The sequence below is a fragment of the Pseudomyrmex gracilis genome, unplaced genomic scaffold (genome assembly GCF_002006095.1).
Source record: "Pseudomyrmex gracilis isolate BER0280 unplaced genomic scaffold, ASM200609v1 scaffold_70, whole genome shotgun sequence".
NCBI lineage: Eukaryota > Metazoa > Arthropoda > Insecta > Hymenoptera > Formicidae > Pseudomyrmex > Pseudomyrmex gracilis.
The window spans coordinates 613,909-637,439 of NW_018020654.1; the positions used below are offsets into that span (position 1 = coordinate 613,909).

At 44.5% G+C, this 23,531-nt stretch overlaps 1 protein-coding gene across 7 annotated transcripts; it reads left to right on the forward strand.

The window, feature by feature from the left end:
• Positions 1-251: 251 nt before the first annotated feature.
• LOC109854608 (neogenin) lies at positions 252-21,942 on the forward strand. Of its 7 annotated transcripts, none has more exons than XM_020427866.1 (27): positions 252-580; positions 13,249-13,414; positions 13,544-13,683; positions 13,851-14,018; positions 14,150-14,272; positions 14,519-14,690; positions 14,797-14,924; positions 15,027-15,186; positions 15,312-15,427; positions 15,729-16,143; positions 16,233-16,380; positions 16,458-16,583; positions 16,755-16,976; positions 17,067-17,376; positions 17,469-17,627; positions 17,749-17,954; positions 18,105-18,260; positions 18,336-18,498; positions 18,595-18,789; positions 19,039-19,080; positions 19,319-19,448; positions 19,517-19,749; positions 20,103-20,207; positions 20,430-20,641; positions 20,724-20,928; positions 21,012-21,151; positions 21,305-21,942. In XM_020427866.1, the coding sequence occupies exons 1-27, from the start codon at positions 523-525 to the stop codon at positions 21,401-21,403; spliced, it is 4,497 nt and encodes a 1,498-aa protein (XP_020283455.1). In that variant the 5' UTR covers positions 252-522; the 3' UTR covers positions 21,404-21,942. The 7 variants fall into 7 exon arrangements, with proteins under 7 accessions (XP_020283455.1, XP_020283456.1, XP_020283452.1 ...); XM_020427867.1 differs by having other exon boundaries at positions 20,436-20,641; positions 20,724-20,931; XM_020427863.1 differs by having other exon boundaries at positions 253-580; positions 20,724-20,931.
• The last annotated feature ends 1,589 nt before the right edge of the window (positions 21,943-23,531 follow it).

Sequence of the window (23,531 nt, forward strand, 5' to 3'; positions counted from 1 at the left end):
GTTCGTTTTGACAAGAGGATGACGGACGTCGCCGATTCCGCGAGTGTATGGTCTGGGTGTCGATCGTCGTCGCGGCTCCGCGTGCGCGTTGTTGCGCAAATATTTCGCGTCGGAGAGAAAATTTTTCTCGGAGCGCGACCGCCGCTCCGGAGGAGGCGTCTGCTGGGCTCTCACTCGCTTGCGCATGCGCGACTCTTCTCCCTTTAACTCCCGTCACCGCCGTTAGCCATGTTCCACAAACGGATACGTAGCAGCAGGCTTATCGTGCGAAAATGAGTCTCGCGGGCGTGAGAACCGATCTGTCGTGCAATCGGTCGCGACGACGGTAAAAGGGAAGCGTCCGTGTTTTTCGCGGCGCAAGTGGCATGTGTTCGCTTTCCTGGCGGGACATCGCGTGCAACGACGACGACGGTGGTGGTCGGAGGCGGTGGTGGTGATCTCCGCGGGCGAAAACGGCCCTTTTTCTCGGCGTCGGCACGCGACGGAGTCTGTGTGTGTCAACGGACCTGAGCGAGAGCCCCAATGGAGCCGCGTCCTCTCGCCGTCCTGTTGTTGACTCTACTGACAGCGCTCGCGAAGGGTAAGTATTTTTTTTTTTTTTTCTTGTCTCCCTCGCCGCGGCGTGTTGTTTGTTTTTTTGCGACGTAGACGTTCTCGGCGTGGACGCGCGCGTTCGTGCGAATCTTCGTTCCAGGTAATCAATCGGAGGGGAATCACACGCGTTCCCCGGCGATAAGCGGCGGGGGCCCCCCTCGAGCTTTATTGTTGTTATCTGCGAGATGACGATCCCCGATCTGCGTTACCACCGATAAATATCGCGCGCCGAACAAACCGGTGAAATCCGCGCCGCGTCTCTCGGCACACGTTCGTCCGGAACCGAAAGTTCGTCGACAAATTTTTCAACGCGTTCGCGCGGAAAATTCGTCTCGCTGGTCTCGCGCGACTGACCCGTTAACTGGCGCGCGACTCCGATTCCGCGGCGAAAAGCCGATCCCCGCGAGATTCGCCGCAACAACAAAATTGGAGTCGATAAGTTATTTAAAACACACGTACGTATGTGCATCTCGGTCGCATCGCACGTCTCTTCTTTGTGTGTTCCGGACGAAGTGGTGAGCGTGTTCGTGAGGCGTTTCGACGGCAATGAGAAGAGAAGAAAGAGAGAAACGAGCAAAACATCAAGTTTGCGGGTTCGCCGGCGAGTTTTTTATTTTTTTTTTTTTTTACTCATTTATTCACCGAAGAAAGATTTCGCACCTGAAAAAAGATCCCATTCTCAGTGTGTGTGTGTGTGTGTGTATGTAACATATCCATTTGTTTTTATTCTTTGCAAAACGAAACGGATTCTCTCGATCGCGAGACCGAGCGAGATGATGCGAGCGAGCGAGCGATGAAATACGAGTCCCATCGGGCTTAATTGAACTACCAAGAAGAAGGGACTGATAATTGTACGAACACACACACACACACATACACACACATATTTGTTCTACGTAGAGAAGGTGTAATAAGTACATCGACATAAATTGGCACAAATATCAACCTCCTCTTCGAGAACAAACGCTTCTTGCGAAGCGTCCGATTTTTCTTTAAGGCGCTTGAATCGATTGGGTTTTTTTTTTTTTTTTTTTTAAGATTCGCGTATTTGCGAGAACAAATTAACACTCGTTCTGTTCGAGTTCGCCGCAATGATCGCGGCGATGAATTTTAATCATCCCGCAAGGCTGCGTTTCTCTCCGATCGACTCTTTAAATACGGATTCAAGTACGTAGATTTATTTTCAACGCGTCGGAGAGATCGCGATCTTTATCCGATTATTTCTCGCGCTGTTGTCTCATTGACGCGCGGACTTAGCGAGAGAACTCGTGTCACCGCAATCCCATTGCGCGTTAACGCACACACACGCGCGCACGCACGCACACGGATCGCATACAGGGAGCGCATTTTCAGGAATCACGTACAGAAATCGTTTCACGACCTGAATTATGCGTGTCAGCTGCGTGAATTTGCATAATTCGATTGTTGTTGCGCACCGGCGACGCACCTTGCCGAGGGAAGTCGAAAGAGAGTTGAGAGACCCTGGCGCAACGGGTGACTATTATTGATGCAGGCAGCGAAGAGAGAAAGAGGGGGCGACCGGAGAGAGAAAGATTGCGTCTGTATAACGCCACGGGGAGAGCGCACGAGGGTTTACTTCTTTCTCGTAGTAGTAAGTTTCCCATTGCGAGTATCGCCGAGATGAATTGATTCGCGGAATTAGCACCTTGTCACGTTCAACGCCTCTCTCTCGTCGAGCGGTTGCGAAATTAATCGATGTTTAAACGAATATATCTGCCGTTTTTTTTTTTTTTTTTTCTATTCTAGAGATCGCGAAGCGCGTTTAAATCCTCTTATTGTCTCGTCGTGCTTGCTTTTACTCGGCACGTGAACACCTTCGCTTTCGCGAAGAAACGCGCTCGAGAACGCGGAACCAACCGCGAGAGATCAATTGAGAGACTCGCTCGATTAGAGTTTACTCTAATTACAAGCGACGTGGCGCAATTAGTTCCCGTATACGTCACGACGGACTAATAGAGATTTTTTGATACGTCGGGAGAAATGGAAGAGACAAAAGAGAGCACGCGAAATCGATGTTGCGTTACGTACACAGTTGAGTTTTGTCGAACACACGACAGCGCGTCTCCGGCGCGCGACAATGGGACGCGGTGCCAGTGCCCTTCAAGTAATCGCGAGCGGACGACATAAATTGACGTCGCCCGGAGAGAAGGGGGTCCCCCGCATTGTTGCGAGTTCGCGTCCACGTATTAAGGATTCAACAACAACGGCGGAGGGTTTTACCGTGCTGCGAAGAACGTTCGCGAGAAGAGAAGGAGAGAGAAAACGCGTTCTCTCGGGTTTTTGTTGCACGGGCGAGTCGCGCGCGCGGCGCGGGTTTATCGCGCTCGCAAATCGCGCGCGCGGTAAACATCCGAAACTCTCTCGCTCTGTGTGTCCGGCGATGCCTATCTCCGCGACACGGCGAGAACCGTGTGATGATGACGGTCGCGCGCGAGAATCGAGTTTTCTCTCTTTCTCTTTTTCTCTCTCTCTCTCTCTTCTCTTCTCTTCTCTTCTTCTTGTGTATCTTGGCGCCGCCGCTCGCGTTCCTCGTCCTTTTCCGCGATGCACGCAACGGCATTATTTTGTGCGAAATCTCCTCCTCCGCGGCACGTGTGCGCGAGAACAAGCGCCGTGTGTTCGCCTCGTATATTTAGAATTTACGTAGGGCGCGCGCGACATTTTCGAATTTTCCGTAGCGTAGCTTGAAAATAATTTGAAGAAGCGAGAAGAATTACTGCGAGAAAAAACTGGTCTCTTGTTTCGCCAAAAACAATATTTTGTTATGGCGCAAAATATTCAATAGAGTTGGCAAATTTTGTTGTTGGTTGTATTGTATAAATAGCAAAACTTTTCTCTTCGCGAATTACACCTCGCTTCGATGTCATCTCAGGCGTCTGCAATGTGATTTCCGCGGAAAAGCCCACGACGATTGAAAAAAAATAGCCGCAATACTAGCGAGAAAAATCTCTCGTTGCGCTTTTCGGATTTTGCCTCGTCGAAGTCGCGTCGAAATTCGACGTGGAGATTTATTTTTCCGCTTGAAAAAAAAAAAAATGAGAGAATACGCTCTCTTTAGAATTTCCTTCGTCTTCGACCACTCGCGTGGTCTCTTTGTTGTTCGGTTTTCCGCGCGTGTTCGGAATCGCCTCGCGCCGCCGTGCCACTCGATCGCCGTGTGCCAGTGTGGTATCGGTGAAAGCCACCGGCATCTCTCGCGCGAATTATTCCGTTCACGCGACTGTTCTCGCGCACGTATCTGGTCGCCGTGTTAAATGTTGCATTACGCGACGACGACGCGGACACCGCTCGTAATACGCGTTACCCGCTCGTCGTCGTCGTCGTCGTCACACATTTTTCCACTTCCAGGTCGTTACGAATCTCTTTGCCGCTAGTTTTCCCGCGATATACGTCGTCGAACAACGCTTATGTAACACGATACGATATATATTTGTTTTACCGGTCGCGTCAAAACAAAGCTTGCGATACGGAGAAAATTTATTTACATTACGCTATTGCAGGCAACATCAGAGAAAAACTGCCACCAAGCGTGTAACCCTTAAAAAAAAAAAAAACACGATATAAACTAATCTTTAAACTAATATTTAGTTTAAAGAAAATAACAGAAAAACTTAGAAATTATGAGCTAGTGTATAAGAATCGGCATAAGATTGTTATTACAAAAAACTTTGATTTATTTATCTCGCAAAGGTCTTATACAATTCCTTTTAACAGATGTTACTTACAACGTATGTATATGTTCGCAACGATTTTTGACAATACTTGAGTTTTATATGATGCTTGAGATTGACCGCGGCGTGGTGGCTTCGGATTTGAGACTGACTTGACCGTGCGGAGTCGGTTTATGTAGATCAGATTTTGTAAGTTTTCTTATTTAGAATTTTCATGGTCTGTTGGATTATCGTCTGATCAGAATAATGTGATCAAAACATTTTCTTGTGTTTGGAAATTTTATAGGAACACAACTGCCCGCCGCATTTCCTGTGTCAAAAAAAAAAAAAATCGCCTCTAAAAGACATTCCGAAGGATCGGTGGTGCGTCATGGTTCTTATCGTTAATTGTTTATTCTATGAAAGCGTTCCCGAGTCTAACGCGCGACTAACAATAAGTTAGACAATGGTCGCAATTGTTATGTGTGAGACAAAATGTCCCTTGATAAATTTTTCAGTCACAAAAGAGATGAGGGGGACGACGCAGCTCGAGCTGCGTGTTGTAATAAAAAATTACCCGGCGCAAAAGGAAAGAACTGTGAAATCCAGCGGGACGCGATGAATAGGACGGTAAATTCTGTGATTTAGCGGAGACGGTGAACCGCAATAAAAGTCAAGGTTTTTTAACGAAGCAAAGCTCGTAAATAAGGAGTAGTTTCAATCTCGGCAAAAGACACAACACAAATATTTTCGTTTACGCTCTTGCGCAAGATACTTTTCCTAAATTTTGCCGCAAATTTTCGACGTATTAATTTTCTCTCGTCTAATGTTGACGTTTCTTTTTTTTTTTTTTTCAAATTATTCACATTTGGACAACGTTCGTTATTTTCTCACGCTTCCACCGAGAGAACGGCTTATCGCGGCTTTTGGGTAAATAACGTCGCGATGTTAAAATGATGCCGTTCCGTTTCATCGAAACGCGCGCGCTCAATATGCCCGACGTAAAAGATCCGTTTCCGGTCGATCGGGGTGGTAGAAGTGTCCAACAATGAGAGAGACACACGGGGGGGTTTCTGTCTCGGCTGAGAGAAAGAGAGAGACCGTCTGTTCAAATAAAACCTGTTATCCCCAGCTCGGCGGCAGAAACTTGTCCTGTGCCGACATGCCGCGGAATAATTATGAGCCGTACAAATAGTAGACCGTCATGTACTTTAAACGGCGCACAATGGCGCGCCGGTGCGCTCCTAATTTCCGTTCGTCCGTCCGTCCGTGCATAATGCGTCTTTTCCGTCAGATCTGTACAAAAAGAGAGATCTCACGTGCTGCGCAGGATTTATATATCATTCTATATACCTGCATAAAACGTAACGAGAAAACGTCTTCCGAAGAACTCGCCGAAGGAAATCGAAGGTTTTGTGCGCAGAAAATTTTATTAATTCAGGCGATTTCTCGTCGCTCTCTGTTATGCGATAAGCGAGCGAGCAAAATTAGCTAACCGAAACATTTTGCAAGCGGAAATGACCTGCATATATGTTGCGCGTCAACGATCAAAGAATATCTCGTGTTAGCTGTGCAAAATATTCGAACCATCGAAATATTCCGTTTGTAAATAAATTGTTGTTTATTTTTCTTGTTAATTACGTGAGATTTTTTTTAGCTCCGCGTGTTGGTTTCGATTCGTGTTTATTGTCGTCGAACTCACTTTTTTTTTTTTTTTTTTGGACGATGGGGGGACGGGAATCCGCGTACGGGATACACCGCGCGCGTGTAAAACCTGCGGTACCGCTGCGATGTCGTAAGCCGCCCACGCAACTCGCACACCAAAGAAAATCCCATCACGCACACGTGCGCGCAACACACATCGCGCTCACCAAAGGAGACATTTCTTTCGCGTTTCGCGAGAAAGTGAGGCGGAATTCGTGAGAATATATAATTTTGTTTGCGCGTTTTTTCCCCCACAAAATTCCAGTTGTTGTCATATTCTCAAATGTGTTTACAAATAATTTAACATCAATCGTGTGTACACCGTTGTTATTGGTACTGTATTGTCGTCACGGAGGTCACGTAATTGAATTCGCGAACATGAGAGAATTTTTAAGTTCTCGCAATCCCCGATGACGTGTAAATCTCATCTCGCGCGGAACGTCGTTCAAAACTCGGGGGGTTGTAAACTTTTTTTTTTTTTTATCGGAGATTTCGTCGACGAAGAACGCGAGAGAGGGCGAAACTTTAGCGCGCGGAGTATATTATCATAAAGTCTCCCCAGAGCTTCCGTTTAAAGGTTCCCCCGTGATAGAGCAAGAAGAGGAGGAGGTGGAGGAGGTAAAGGATGAGGAGAACGACGAACGCTTAGTCGACAGCGGAAATGACAGCGGCTGGGAGAAATACGATTTGTCGGATTCTCGCTTTGGCGATCGGCGAACAGGGTGATTTGAGGGGGAAACGTTGTCGGTCTTCCCCGGATGGGGTCGGACTCCCCGATATATTGGTGAACGATTGATTGAATCTCACGTCGACGAGTACGTCACGACGACTATCTTCCTCCCTCTCTCGTTTTATCAATATTTATGAGACACCCCGTAGACGCCCCCGGCGCGCGCGCGCGCGCGCGTGTACCTTGCCTCCGCTTCACGGTCTGTTCGTCACATGTCGAGTACTTTTACCGCACATTTTCAACATTCTTCTCCTTTACAGCGGGGCTGGGAGGGCGCACGCACAGCGTATTTAAAACCGTCTTGGTTGAAGTTTCGCGCGCATATTAATCCTTGTCGCGAAAAAATTCCCGGTGATTTATCGTTCCGCAAAACTTTACGCACATACACACACACACGGCCCGGCGCGTTCGTTAGGGCCGTGTGTGTGTTAGCAAAATTGAATATACTTGAAACATCCTAAAAAAAAAAAAAAAAAAAGCCGTGTGTGTGTTAGCAAAATTGAATATACTTGAAACATCCTAAAAAAAAAAAAAAAAAAACGGTACATTTTTGCGCGAAAGTTCCGATATCGTTTCTTATTGCTCTCACGTGGATTATTTTTAAAACCTATTTCGGTTGCTTCGATTACCGATAAAAAAAAAAAAACGATTTGGCGGTTTTGCATTGGAGACTTGAGTAACGTGGTATTTTGCTTTCGAACGATTTCAACTCGCCCGATGAAAAGATGCGATCGGAGCGAGCGTGTTGCACACATTCTCGAACGAGCGTTTCAATTGTTCCAACATTTGTCTTGTCGTTGTGCAAGAGAAGCGCGTGGTAAGATAAATATTATTTACACACATGCCACTGTTTGCGGGAAAAAAAGCCGCCGCTCTTTGCGCGGAAAATCGCGGAATCGGGAGAAGAGAGCGCGTCAACGGGGGGAAGAGGGCGGGCTGGGTTTTATCTCTCGCTATCCAACGTCCGTGTCGCGACGAGATGATGAGTTTTTTTTTTTCTTCCACGATAGTTTGAGCGGAAACAAACATTTAATGTTGATAAGGAATCTTCGCCTGCGCGAAGCCATCCGATACGCGGTAATCTCGCGTTTGCAAGATAGCAAGTTTCTATATACCTATGATATTCTCCGCGATCGGCCGTTACGAAAATTTCGCGAGATTTAATCGAACGGCTTTTGTCGAGTTGAAAAAACTCGAGATAAAAGTTCGAGCGACCAATGCAATTGGCCAACTATTTCAATTTCTCTTTTTTTAAATTTTTTTATTTTTTATTTTTATTCCGCAAAGCCCGTCAGTTCGATTCGCAGTTTATGGCCGTACGTGGCTCAGGACGAATTCGTGTGAACACCCGATGGACTCCTGCCTGCAAGGTGCAGTGGTCGCGCGGATTTATCTCGTGTATATATATATATATACAATATATACATATATATATATATATTGTATATATACAATACACACACACACTATAATAGTTCCCTCGGTTTATTTCGGTATCCCGTGCGGTAGGTTGTCGCTAGCACTCGTAAATCAAACGGCGCACCGTCAAATGGTTTATTTTCCTGTCGAGCGAGCGTCGCGGCGCTACGTCGTCGGCGCCCGAATAGTTTATGCGCGCGCGCGCGCGCGCGCCAGCCGGTTTCTTTTTTCGTTTTCTTTTGCCTTTCCCTGCGCGCGCGTTTTCCTTCTTCTGAGGGAAGAAAAAGAAAAAAAAGAAGAAACAAAGCGCAGGACACTGAAAACACACACGGTCCTTGAAAAGTTGCGCGTGAGAAAGGAAACAACGAAGTTGTATCTTTCGTAGCTAATTGCGCGAGTTTTCCTTGGCGGGGTTGTAATGTGATGCAGCACTTATAAGTGCGTGAAGAGAAATTGTTTTTACAAAAATCCGTGATATATCGCGACGTAACAGAGACATTGTGTGCAGATAACGTAAAGTTTTGTACACACACACACACACACACACACGCAGGCCGCATGAAATGAGATTGCGGTTTTATTGACTTACCTACAGCGGAAGTCGGCAAAATTCGAAGAGAAATGGCAATTACAAATGTGCGAAAGAAAAAATCACTTAAAGAAATCCGTGATATATCGCGGATGCAATTGTATACGCGAGAGACATTGTGTGCAGATAAAGTGAAGTTAAAAGAGCGAAGTCTCGTGCACGCACACGTGTAATTCCGTACGAAACGAGATTTTATACTGATTACACCTGTGCAACGGAAGTCAGCAAAATTCAAAGAGAAATGACAATTACAAATGCGCGAAAGAAAAAATGTTATTTTCAAGAAATCCCCGTGACGTATCGCGATGTAATTGTACGAGAGACGACATTGTGTGCGGATGTAACAACACGAAGAGAGAGGTTTACGCGGCTCACATATATGCGGGTTGTAAAACGAGATTGCGGTTTTACCGACAACGGAAGTCAGTAAAATTCAAAGAGAGAAAAAGATATATATATATATATATATATATATATATATATATATACATATATGCAAAAAAGACGAAAGAATACGCTTGTTGGAAAACCATATGCCGCGTGACTATCGAATTTATCATTTGAAATTTATTGCGTCGTCACTGACTCGCGTATCTCACTGACACAATTATCTCCGTTAAGCCTATTTGCCAACTAGTGATAAATGATGGGAATCGATGAATATTGACGCGGTGTGCAATTTCTAATTCCGTTTATTTTATTTTATTTTTTTTTACTGCGTTTTGCCGACAAGACGCAATCGATGATTCGATAATTGCATCCCGAGACGCGCGTGTGTTCTCTTTCTCGCAAATCTCGCGTGCAAATGGAAAAACCGTACGTTTACAATTCGCGTACTCACATTGTACACACGTTTGTCTCTGTGCGACAAACCCCGCTTGGGGTTTGCTATTGTTTCTTTGAATTTAATCGCGTTTTCGTGCGTTTTGTGGAACTCGTTTTCACTCCCTCGCCGCAACAACGACGCGAGCAATAATTAACGTTCTCGCCGATACCGGAGATATCGCGCGTTGATCAAACGCGCCAACGATATAGACGATTCAATTTTCTCGCTGATTTTTTCCTCCAACGCGCCCACGTTGGGCGCTCGATAATGGCCGGGGCTACCGTTGATTTATCCGGGGAATCTCTTCTTCCTCGCTCGCTCCCGCTCGAAAGTGCGATGGACCACCGTGTGAGCGTGAAACTATAACCCAATAACCGCCATCAAGCGGCTCTCAATCACGGTTGAGAGAGAGAGAGAGAGAGAGAGAGAGAGAGAGAGAGAGAGAGAGAGAGAGAGAGAGAACGCACGAGATCTCCGGAGAGCTCNGAGAGAGAGAGAGAGAGAGAGAGAGAGAGAGAGAGAGAGAGAGAGAGAGAGATGGAGAACGCACGAGATCTCCGGAGAGCTCCAATTTCGGTGCTTGCGGTTGCGGGGAAAATGTTCGGCAATTCGAAACTGTAACTCAATCACTCACGCCACGGCTTTCAATCGGAAATCTAGTACAGTAGAATTTCGTGTGTTTCGGTTCAATTGCAGATACCAGCCGAGATAGATAGAGAGAAAGAGAGACAGAGAGAGAGAGAGAGAGAGAGAGAGCTTCCCCTTACTTCTCCAAGGGTCGAGAGCGATCGCACAGAGAGAGAATCGCGAGAGTGAAACAGAAATCATTTCCGACAGATTTCATTCTCGTGAGCGCGGGATTTGTTGGAAATTGCGCGCTTTTGCACGAAAAAAAAAAAATCACGGCAATAACACGGAACAATGATAATCGAACGTTACACACAGCGGAGAAAGGGGGCAGGGGGTCATTGTCGATTACTCGACCTCGCAAACACGTGGCGTGTTATAATCGAGGATATAATTAGTAACGGAAAAGCTCTGACGCGCACGCTGCTTGGAAAGGAGAAAAGAAGATTCTCTATTTTCTTCGAACGCAACATGAGAAAAGAAACTGTTGTGCGGAGACTCGAGTCGCGGAGACTTGTTCCGACGTTTTATTTCCGCGCTCTGTTCGAAAATACCGCGCGGTATCGAGCAACCACGGTTCGCGGACTCGGTTTTATCGCTATCTCACCCCTTCGTCTCGCGAACAACCCTCTGAGTGAGTTCGCGACTTTCTTCCGTTATTCTTTTCTCCGTTGTTTTCGTTGCGTCATCCTTGCACTTAAGTAAAGTTCCATCATCAATATACTACAGAGTTTCATCGGCTACATCAGGTCCTTAAGCCGCCGTGTCCCCACGTGTGAGGCGACAACAAATAACAAGAAACTTCGCGCAAACGCGTTTAACGAGCTTTCGTCTCTCGCTGGCAACGTCGAGATATCTTTCGGTACCGATTTTTTTTTTTTTTTTTCCAAGATACACATCGTCAAAAAGTTCGTCGCCTCGGTGGGGACGCGGCTTTAAACTCGGACTAAACGGATTTCCCGCGATATATATTCGATGCGATACTCGATCAGTCGTCGGCCGCGCGTATCTCGTATTATCGTTCTTCTTCTTCTTCTTCCGATAACGAGCGGGCTTATCGTTTCGCGTAATCGATTCGCGGAAATCGCGAGACTAATCTCGCCAAGAAAATCATCCGCGGAGCATATAGCGCGCGGGGGATATATTTCTCACGATTCGCACGCGCGAGCGCGCGAATCGGAAAACTTTCTAACGCCGCAAAACGGTTCAGGCTTAACCCCGACCTTGAGTCTACTGAATTAGCGATAAAAATGGTGATGCATATGCATTCCGTTTGTTCGTGACGTCGGCTCTTTTGCGACGTCGAGTCGTATCTCGAGATAAATTCCCGGAACGTGCGCGCACAGAGCGCGAAGCACATTTTGCGTGGTACCATTTCGCGCGCGCGTAAATGCACGCAAAAGCGCTGGATCGCGAGGCGTTAAAGCCAAATCGCTGAAGCACGAAGGAAGGAAAATAAAAAAAAATGCGGCGATTAGAAAAGCTTCTCTCTCTCTCTCTCTCTCTCTCTCTTTCTTACTCTCTCGGTAGTTAAAGTCTGTATGTACTTACTCGAGCGTTTTTGCGCGAAGACCAAAGGTTGCGAATGCCTTTCATCAGCGATTAAACGCAGAATGTCGGAATAATGTCGCGCCGCGTGTGTGCGTGCGTTTCAGAAAAATCGCATAATTGATAGATGGCTGTCGATAGAGAATTCCAGTTTGTTGCGCGCGGCCGTGTCTCTCTGAGCGGCCTCTATAATGTGATAATGCAATAAACAGAGTCTCTCTTCTCGGTTCCGCTTTGTTTTCTGCCTTTTAAATCGTTAGAAAAAAAAAAAAGATAATCACGCGCTCAGTCTCTTTACACATTTTTAGACCAAGATTTCTAAAGAGAGAATATATGTATACACATAGTTGTGATATGAATAACCAAAATTGTTTATTTATCGAAAATGTTTAAATATTTTTACTGTAAATATATTATTTTGTAATATATTGTATTACAATATTTAACGTGTTTGGTAATATATTGTATTACAATATATTATTTTGTAATATATTGTATTACAATATTTAAATATTACAACATTTATATATTTATATATTTACGTACATAATATTTGTTATAAAATATTATAATATTTAATGCGTTAAATGATTTTTTTATAATATACTATTTTTTTATCCTATCATTTTGAAAGAATATAAAATGCACACTACACCAAAACAACTGCTGTTGTTTAGTATCAGATGTGTCTCAGTACCCGCGGCACGACAACAACAGTCATTGTACCATCGAGGAGAGTAACGAGCGGACACGCGTTACTGTCTCTCGAAAAGCGGAAGGAATTGTCTCCGGGCGATTCTCTCGCCTTGCCGCTCGTAAAAATGTCTCTAAAGTCTTTTTCTTTCCTATCTTCTCTTTCTCTCCCTCTCTCTCTCTCTCTCTCTTTCTCTTTCTCCGGTCGATTCGCGTACGCGACATTAAATCGTCTCTCCGATTGCGGTAAAGGTACGCGATCGGACCGCACGGGAGATAGGCAGAAACAAAAGACAAGAGAATTCAGACGTCGTTTCGGGCGTTTCGCCAGCAAGAGCAAGCAAGGGCGGTTCTATTCTACGTACGGGGGTGGACGACCCCTTTTGTTCGGCTCTCTCTCGCCCTTTCCTTTTTCTTTTCGCAGTCGGTTTTCCCTTCGGGGCGTCCCGGACTGATACGCGCCGGCGGCTCGTCCTTCGCTCCCTTCTCAACATCTACACCCCCGTGACTAACGCGCGCGTGTACGTCGAGTCGCGAAACTGAAGACCACGCGGGGGGTGCGAAACGAAATTCGATAGCCTGCCAAACCCCAGCGCGGGATGTGATCGTTAAACGTCCTCCCTCTGCGACCATCAAACAAGAAGGGAAGCCCTCTCTCCCCCCCCCCGGACTTATATCGCGCCGCGATTCTTATCCGGAAGCTCGATCGTTGTCTATTTGACAAATTGAATTCGGATTGAAGCGATAGCTCGAACATCCTCGTTACACGAGGAGGGAGAGACGCCTCCGAGTGATGAATGTTCTTTCTCTTTCTAAGTTAACTTTCCCCTTTCTCCTGTTTGCGCAGTCAACGCGGGAGGCTTGGACTTCATCATCGAGCCGCAGGATGTGGTGGTGGAACAGGGCGGTCCTGCGAGGCTGGACTGCAAGGCGAGGAGCGTCTTCGGAACGCCGACCATACAGTGGCGTACGGACGACGGCCCGCCGATCTCATTTATCGGGGACACTTATCGGTAAAACGCACCCCCAATGCGCCTCTACAAGAGATATTATACTTCCTCTTCCTTTCCGCAACGTCCTTGTCACCGTTTTCCGAAGAGAAACTCGTCTGATTTTGATTCGTTTTTTCTTTTTTTTTGTAGATCACAGCTAGCAAACGGATCCTTGTACATAAATAGCATTTACGCCGGCAGCGCGGAATTGACCGGAAGTTATCAGTGCTTAGCTTCCATAGATAATGTCGGAGCGATTGTATCCCGTACGGCCACGATCAAGCTAGCAAGTTAGTATCTCAGAGCTCGAAGATGTCTCGAGAAAATTCGATTATTGTTCCCGGTCATCGTTCGAAGCAAGTTCGAGAGTTTTGTGTAGTGAAGTAGTTTTATTTTTTACACGCGTACAATACACACACACGCACAAATGCGATTTGTTTTATGTGCTTCGGCGAAGGTCTGCCCGGTTTCGAGAGGGAGCCTCAGGATACTATGGTTTACGCGGGACAAATCGCGTACTTGAGCTGCGCATTGCCCGCTTCGTCGAGTTTACTGAAGATACAGTGGCTAAAGGACGAACATCCTTTGCAGCTCGATAAAACTCGAATGACAATCCTGCCGTCAGGTAAAAAAAAAAAGAAAAGAAAAAAACGACCGAGGCCGTTCGCGAGGCCTCTTGTTATTCGCTGGCAGCAAATTAACTCCCGATCGCTGCGCAATTTGTCTCGTTCTCTTATTTTTGTCTTGTTGCCGCAGGTGCGTTGGAAATAAATGACGTTCAGTATCGCGACGTTGGATCGTACAGATGTAACGCCAGCGGCTACGGCCAATATAGACTGAGCAACAAAGCGCAATTAGGATTATTATCTAGTGACATTGGTGAGTCACATTATTGAACATCATCGCGGACTGCGAATCTTTGTTTCTTGCTTGCCACCTTCTCAGTTTTTTGCGATCGAAAACTTTTCCTCAGCTCTTTGTTCTGAGAAAATATATATATCTGTCTGGATCGCAGACAATTATTTGCGTTTGTTAAGAGATTATTATTATTTATTATTTTTTTTTTTTTAACAAATAAATACACATCAAAGCGTTTACTCGAATCTTCTGTTTTTCCGTCACTTGGCCGTGCAGATGAGGGTACCAGCGCTCCGGTATTTATCGCGCAGCCTCTACAACAGGTAGCCGTCGAGGGATCTGACGTGACTCTCGAATGCGCTGCCAATGGTTACCCGAAACCGACAATTCTCTGGCTCAAAGACGGCGTCGCTCTCGATTTAACGTCATTCGATTCTAGGTGCGGTAAACAACTCGCAACCGATATCGAAACGGGAACAACTCCCCGCAGCCAAGTGTGTGTGTTTTTTTTTTATTTTGTTTCTTTTTTCTTTTTTCTTCCCAAGGTATCGCAAAGTTGCAGCGTCTAGTCTCATGATCACAGACGTAAGAGAATCGGATCACGGTTCGTATCAGTGTCGCGCGGAAAACGAGGTGGAGTCTTTGGACGCGGTCGCCGAAATGATTGTGCAAGGTATATGTAGTTTTTGTTTAACTGCGTGACTTGAAAAAAATTTTTTATCATTTCGCGAACGTTCGCGAATTTCAATCGCTCGTTTCTTTCGCCCGTTTCCAGTCCCGCCGAAATTTCTGAAGAAACCGGAGGATAAATTCGCGAGCGAGAATCAGGATCTGGAATTCGAATGCGAGATCTACGGGAAACCGGCGCCAAAAATCATGTGGCTGAAGAACGGCGAGCGCATCACGCTGAGCGCGTACTGGCAAATCGTGAACGGGTACGTATATCCTCTTCTTTTGAAAAAGCGCCGTTTGATTCTTAATTAAATAATGTTTGAAGATGTTGTCTCGTAGATGAGAAAAAAAAATAACTATTTGGTAAAATTTTTCGCGTTTTTTATAGAAACAATTTGAGAATCAACGGACTGTTGCCTATAGACGCGGGAATTTTTCAGTGCATAGGAATGAATCCTGCTGGTAGCGTTCAAGCATCGGCACGTCTCACGATTAACCAGCCCAGTGAGTTTTACGATAAAATGTAGTCTCTTTGCGACACAACACATACGTGTGTAATTTTTCATTTTGTTTGACATTCATCGATTAATCGATGAGGTTCTGAAAGGTCTTCCGTTGCTATTTTACTTCGCTTATGTCACACGTATTGTACACATATAAATTTACTTGCTTACGTCACGGTCATTTTTATTTTTACTTACATCACGTTTTGCGGTTTCTGTTTGAAATTTTAATTTCAGTTTTATTTATTTTTTCCCCCCTCCTTGTGTTAACTGTCTTCCGTTTGCTAACACGACGCGCTCAGGGAGAAAGAGTTTCCATAGCACAACCACCCCCAAGTCAATTCCTAAAAAAAAGTTGCTGCAACATCGACAATTGTACAATAGAACGTGGCAGCATCCGAGCACACTTCTCGGACACACGTCGTCGCAACTCACAACAGACTCACCGCTTCCTATAAGCGCCTCGGACGATCCCGCGGATTTTTTCCCGATCTTGATTAGCGGTTCCAAGTCCTCTTACACTCCAGACCCTCCTTTTGTAGATGATACAGAGAGTCTGGAGGCGTTCGACGGAGGTGGCGTGCCCTCGCCGCCGAGAAACCTGAGCCTCGTCATCGTTACCGCGCGATTCGTCACGCTACGCTGGCAGGAGCCAGAGAACATGAACAGCGACGTGCTAAATTATTCCATACATTACAAACAGGAAGGGGCCATGAGGTGATTATTTTGTTGCGCAAAACGGAACAATATATGCGATATGTGATATATTTGTAATGATCAATTGCGAACACATTTATTTTGCTCAGGGAAAGAGTAATCAACACGCAACAGAAACTGGAGGCTATGATTCGCGGTTTGCAGCCCAGTATGACGTATCAGTTCCATGTAGTTGCGCAAAACGCCCGGGGGTTCAGCGCCCCGAGCGAGGTGTTGCAAGTTACAACGTTAATAGAGGTAGAACGGCACGCCAATGATCCTTGTCGTTTCCTTATTTCTTTATTTCACGACACGTTTTCTCGTGTAAATCGCAGGCAAACGTTCCGGGACCGCCGATGAATCTGGAAGGTCACGCGACAAGCAGCATGAGCATCACCTTGTCGTGGGAAGAACCGCAAACCGTTAACGGCCGGATATCTAAATATATTGTCACATTTGAGGTACGTTTATATTGATTGTTTTTTTTTTTTATTTAGTATATAGTTGATATATTCGAGATGATGACGTCGCGGTGTTATATTTTTACTAGCGACTCAACGTTGTGTGTTTCTTTTTTTATTTATTTATTTATTTATTTTTTATTTTTTTTTATTATCGTGTTTCGTTCACAGAGCAACGGTGTAGAGGAAACGCGTGAAGTTACTCCAACAAATACTATCAGTACGACGTACGAATTGGTGGACCTCGTGCCTTATACGGAATACAGTATTAGAGTTCAGGCGGTCAACGAAAATGGCCCGGGCGCGTTTAACAAAGATATCGTAATTCGCACCCACAGCGCACAACCCACGCAGCCACCGCATAACGTTACATTAGAAGCGGCTAGTTCAACGGTACGTATATATCCTCGAATATAACAAAGCAGAATAAGCAGAGAGACCCTCGGAATTGTTTTGTGGTCAAATATGTGTTTTTTTTTTCAGAGTATTATTGTGAGATGGGAACCTCCGCTCGAGGGCCAGAACGGGATTATTCTGGGTTACAGAATCCGTTATCGTAGATTTCCTCACGATCCTAGATCCGGGGACCGACGAACCCCGGTCACGATAACGACCGAGGGGAATCAACGTTTGTACGTGCTCAACGGGCTCGAGAAGCATGTTGTGTATCAAGTTCGCATATGTGCCTTTAACGTCAATGGAACCGGGCCTTGGTCGGAATGGACCAAGATAGAGACGTACGAGAACGATTTGGACGAGACTAAAGTACCCGGTGCGCCCGTCAATGTGAAAGGTAGGAATACGCGCGAAACATGAAATAACAAAGAAATAACGTCTTACTCAAACGTTTGGTGTTTTTTTTAATTTTTTTCTTTTACGTTACAGCGAATATTGTGGTGGATAGTATAGTGGTGACGTGGCATCCTCCGAAAGATCAGAGTATAAAGGTGAGGAAATACAAATTGGGTTGGGGCAAGTACCTACCCGACGTCGAGATACAAGTTCTCGACGGGAAGCAGCGAAGTTACACCATCAAATCCGTAGGTGAGAGTTCGGATGAGTTCATTTTACTCTCGTTTTAGAAAAAAACAAAAACATCTTAAAACGTTTTTATTTCAATTGCGATCTTCAACTCTCTTCTTGTGTGTTCGTTAATCTTTTACAGAACCGCAAACGGAGTACGTAATAACCTTGAGGGCGATGAACAACGTCGGCGACGGCGAACTGTCGTACGCGAACATAAGAACTCCCGAGCGTTTTGTATCCGAATCTCCAGTGCCTTTGATACCGCCCGTTGGCCTTAAAGCTATCGTGCTCTCGTCTACCACCGTTGTGTTGTACTGGACCGACACGACTTTATCGAAGAGTCAAGTGCGTCACACATGAGTATTATTATTAATCGCGCTGTTACATTACCGTGAATTATATATATATATATATATATATATATGACGCGCGGAAGAGAAAAAGGTCAGAAGTGTCTGTAAATAAACGGGAACGTTTTTTTTCTCTTATTTTTAGTACGTCACCGATAATCGGTACTACGTGGTACGTTACACGTCTTATCACCACAGCAGCAGTCCGAGATACAAGTATTACAACGCCACCGATCTCAACTGCATGATTAACGATTTGAAACCCAACACGCAGTACGAGTTCACAGTGAAACTGGTCAAGGTACGCGAGAGAAACCGCGCGCGCGTGTAATTTAAGGAGAATAAACGAATTGCGGATTAAATTTTCTCTTCGCAGGGTAAACGCAGTTCGTCATGGAGCATGGTCGTTCTGAATCAAACGCTGGAAGCCGCTCCCGCCACGGCGCCGCGCGATCTGATCGTTCAGACTGTCGAGGATCGTCCGACGTCCGTTCTGTTGCGATGGCAACCTCCGAAACAACCCAACGGACAAGTCACAGGTTCGTCGGCCGGTTTTTTCTTCCGATAACTTAGAAGACGTGTTGCTTTTGCGGTAAAAAAAAAAAAAAAAAAAAACGCATCGATATAATTTTCAGGATACCTGATAAGTTATTCCACCGACAACACGAAGGGTGATCGCGACTGGCAGGTCGAAGGCGTTATCGGCGACAAACTGGACGCCATCCTGACCGGTCTGACTCCCAACACGATGTATTACTTCAGGATCAAAGTCCGCAATTCCAAGGGATACGGACCGTTTTCCACGACGATCTCGTTCAAAACGCTCCAAAGTAAATAATAATCGATTTTCGCGTTTACTTATCGATGTGTTGATCGGAACATTCGATTATTATGTGACACATACATATACATATATGTGTAGAGTAATGCTATATGTTAATCCAAATGTACATACAAACGAATGATATCTGTTGTCTGTTTCTGCGCTTTTAAGTTGCGTTCTTCTCTTATCCGATGTGTTTAATTATTATATTCTGTGTTTTAATAATTGTTACACGTTGATTTTTTTATCCCTGTGGTAGGCAATGGCATGGATATCTATGATGAGTTGCATGGTCGAGGTAAGACATCATCGCTCTGTTTCTTTTTTTTTTTTTTTTTTTTTAATTCTAATTACGTGATTGTTTGTCTTCAAGCACGTTTTATCGCATCGAAACTTACAATTTGATGTTCTTAAGTTTTGCTTCAAAACTAGTTTCCACATATATATTTTTAAAGAGAATATGATAAATAATATTTTTTCTCAACTATCACGCTGTTTCGAGCAAGCGACATTTGCGATTTTATCTCTTCTTTCAGACGGCCGAGGTATTTCCAATCTACTGATTTACATCATAGTGGGTCTCACGGTCGTCATTATCACCGGTGTATCGGTAGTGGTCGTGGTCTGCTGCAAACGCAATCCGACTTCACCGGATCGAAAGAAAGGGTAAGTTTCCTGATTGTAATACTTTTAATCGCCAACGCGTCCCCAACGTGTAATTGTGTTATTTCCAGATACTTGAAGGACTCGAATCAGAAGACGAATATCAAGCCGCCGGATTTGTGGATCCATCACGACCAAATGGAACTGAAGGCGCTCGAGAAATCCTCGTTGAACGGCGAAGCTTCCACCAGCGGCGTCACCAGCAACACTTTACCCAGATCGAGTAATCCGGAATATAATCAGGACAACGTACACGGGAATTCCAGTTCGCTGGACAAACGAACTTACGTGCCAAGTTACATGGGTAAGATGGTGCACGCGGTGTCGCGCGGAGATATATGCCACTTGTGCACTGCTACGAATCAAACATCACATAGAAACATTCGAATTTTACGTCGATTTCGTTTTTTAAATAAACTTTTTAAATAAACTCGCGTAATAAAAGATAACACACTCGATAACTACCGTTTAGCACAAACAACAGATTACAACACCACGTTGGTCACATTATTGGTTTTTTTTTTTTTTTTCACTCGATATTTAATATCTCAGTTGGCACAGTGCGCATAAAAGAGAAAGAGAGTCGTTCGTGACAATTTGATTTGCAGTTTTCTTGATTTTTTGTTATTTGGTTGCCTTTTGTTAATTTTCTATCAGGTAACACTGACGAGAAGTGCTCAACCCTGAGCAGGCAGCACAGTCGTGGAAGCCACAAACCTAAACTAATTACACTTCCCGTTGACAGTACACCCTTGCATCAGCGTAAGTAGCAGTAGGGTTGTCAGTGCGCGTCTGAGTATTTGATGTGTGTGTTCAATAAGTTTTTTTTTTTTTTTTAATCAAAAACTCTTTTTTGTCAGAAAAAATTGATTGAAATTCACACACTTGATATACAATGAATCAAACGATACACAATGAGAGCGCACAGTCTTTATCGGCAAATATCGTTCCTATGTAGGTACCAAAGTTTTCGACTTATTGCAGCTATAGCCACGGCTACTCCGATTGTGAACACCAGCATGTCGCAGTCGACCATTCACACCTCGTGCAGCGACACGTCGTCGGTGAGGCAGAACTATCCGCGAACGGTCGCCCAGTACAGCTTGAACCGGGCGCACGTTACGTTGGAACCAACGCCGGAATCGAGTCCGGATTCCTGCAACATGCCAAGCTCGTACGAGCCGCTGCAAAGCCAGGTGAGATCTCGAGTGTGTGTGTGTGTGTGTGTGAATTAATTCGTCGCGAGATTGCGTATTATCGCGCATTGTTATCCTCTAGTTGTCGTACGGCACGAGCGGCCAGTCGTACAGCGGGAGCACGCAGTACGCGCCCGGTCATTACGGCAGCGGTAGTCAGCCGATGAGCAACACCGGAGTGGAGAGCAACAACAGCAAGCGGTTGCAAGGTCATCCGCTTAAGAGTTTCAGCGTGCCGGCACCGCCGCCGCAGAGCGCTCCCTCCACGCCGGCGCAACAAAAACACGGTGGTTAGTTAGCTATTTTGCTGAATCACGCGAACCGACTATTGTATTGAATAAACTGATTACTGTTTTTCTTCCGTAATTAGTGTCACAAGTGACGGTGAGGCCAACGATGTCCGGAAGTCCGTACAAGAAGCCGCAAGGTTCGTCGTCGCAATTGGCGAAGAATCGCTTGGCCTCCGTGTCCAATCCGGCGCACACGTCGGAGGAAGTCGAACGGTTAAAGGTATATAAAACTGATTCTGCGCGACTTGTTACGTTATTTAAATGCGTGTTTCTTTTTTAATTTGAACAAATCGTCGATTGCAACGGTGATTATTTCGCGCGACCACTTTGTCACGCTCTAGCTTAATTGTTTTTATTTTTTTGTTTTTTTTAGCCCTCGTACAGTACCGAAGAACTGAATCAAGAAATGGCCAATCTGGAGGGTCTTATGAAAGATCTGAACGCCATAACAGCATCGGAATTCGAATGCTAAAAATAGGTTCCTAAGCCTTGTGTGCCATCCTAACTGATGGGTAGACTGCAACGTCACATTCTCAATGTTAGTATCCGAGAGGTAAATTAATTAAATGATTAATTTGTTTTTTCACGTCGTTCTAATAATAACGAGAATTTTTTACAATTGCTCCGTCAAAATTATTTACTACGAAAAGTGAAATACATATTAATTGATTAATTAGCGTCGATGAACGACGCAATTAACGACGCGCGATCTCGAATATTTAAGTTGACAAATAAATATCGTTATCGTGTAAACTTTGAATTTGCGGCGCGAAATTTCTCGTCGCCAAAATCATTCCACACGTAATTAATGTTTCCTCTCTTCGGTACTAACGTTGCTGCTTTCGTTGTTTCGAGCGCGCGGAGAGAGCGCTCGAAACGTATCGTAACTTGCCAATGTATTCCGCACAGCGTCACGTTTTTCCGTGGCGTATTTTTGATAAGCGCGAGCGTACCGTGCCGCACGAGACGAAAGGCACTTGCCTATTATTATACAAAAAAAAAAAAAAAAAACGTTTTTACGTGGTGCGATCACACGCGAAACTCTGTGCGCGTGTGCGCACTAAATAATATATACATATACTGATCGGGACGTAAATTTATATACACGCACATGATCGATTGCGGCGTATTTTCTACGATGTGTGAAAATCAATGTACAATAAACATTAGTTGAGTTAAAATCGTGCGAAAAAAAAACATCAATTTTGAACTTGTCTTTCTCCGCAACTTATTCGCATGAAAGTTTCAGGGAAAATGCTTTCCGACGATACTCCTTCGATTCTTTGCTTTTTTCGCGCACAGTGTTGGTCTCGCTTGTATATTAAAGAAACAGAGAAAAACAAAAAAAGACTCTCACTTACGCTTTGTGTGTGTGTGTGGTAAAACGCGAAAGAAGCTCCACCGCGTCTGTTCGCACACGTGTGTAATTCGTGTTTGTATAGAGACACACTCTTCGTCGATGTTTCTAATTGCCGCATATATACGCTTAAAAAACAAAAAAATAAATAAATAAAGCACGCGTGAGAGCCGTTCGATCGAGCCAATTTAAATAGTCCAGAACAGAAGGCGGAGGAAAAAGAATATAAATATACAATATTTGTCCTATTTTTGTATCTATTAAAACAAAAAAAAGTGGTGGGAGTTCGCGCGTTCGTGTGTATATTTTAGACTTTTTATAATTTCGCACTCGGAAGCGCGCGCTCTTTTTGGAAAGAGTTTTTGCAAGGAGAAAGTCTCTTTTTTCTTCTTTTAGTATCTTGGTATTAATAAATTTATTTTTATTGCGTATTACGGTATATATATATATATATATATATCTCGAACACGATGTATATCATGATATCGTGATATATGTGATATAACGACGTATGTATATTGTATAATTTATTTTTAGAAAACGATGTATATTACGAGAACAGCGAAGTTTGATTTTTTTTTTAATCAAAAAGGGAAACTATTTTACAATATTGTATTTTTATGTGAAAAATTGATTTCTTTTACAATACAAGCGATCCGTTTTTAAAGACCGTTTTCATCATTTGTTTTGAACGGCCTTATAGAAGAAAATTAAGAGATCACACATATATATAGTATATATATATTTTTTAAGTTGATTTTTTTTTACTCAACGTTTCACGGCAGCTCGCATTTACCACTTTCCTGTGTGCGCACATCTGTTTGTGTTTTTTGAAGCAAACCACCTACGTAGTATTACGATCTCATTTGGGAATTATTGTTATTTTACTTTAGAATTAAATCGAATATATCGCGGAGTATGTGAGTATTATTATAGTTTGCCTGGAGTATAAATGTAATATAATAACGACGAAGCGAAACGATCGATTTTTCCGTGTAGATCGGCGCCACGCGCGAAACACAAAAAGTTGGTACCTAGGTTTTGCAGGATTTTGCAATATGCTTTCGAGGTGGTGCCGATCTACGTCGCCGTTTTTGTTTTCTAACAAAAAAGTGAATATTTATTTTACAAAAGATTGCGTTGTCGAGAACACGGTCCATTCGCGAAAACAAAGTGTGCAAGTTTTACTCTTCCCTCCCCCCCACCCTCTCCCCGCGAAATCGCTCTCTTGCGCGAGTCGAAG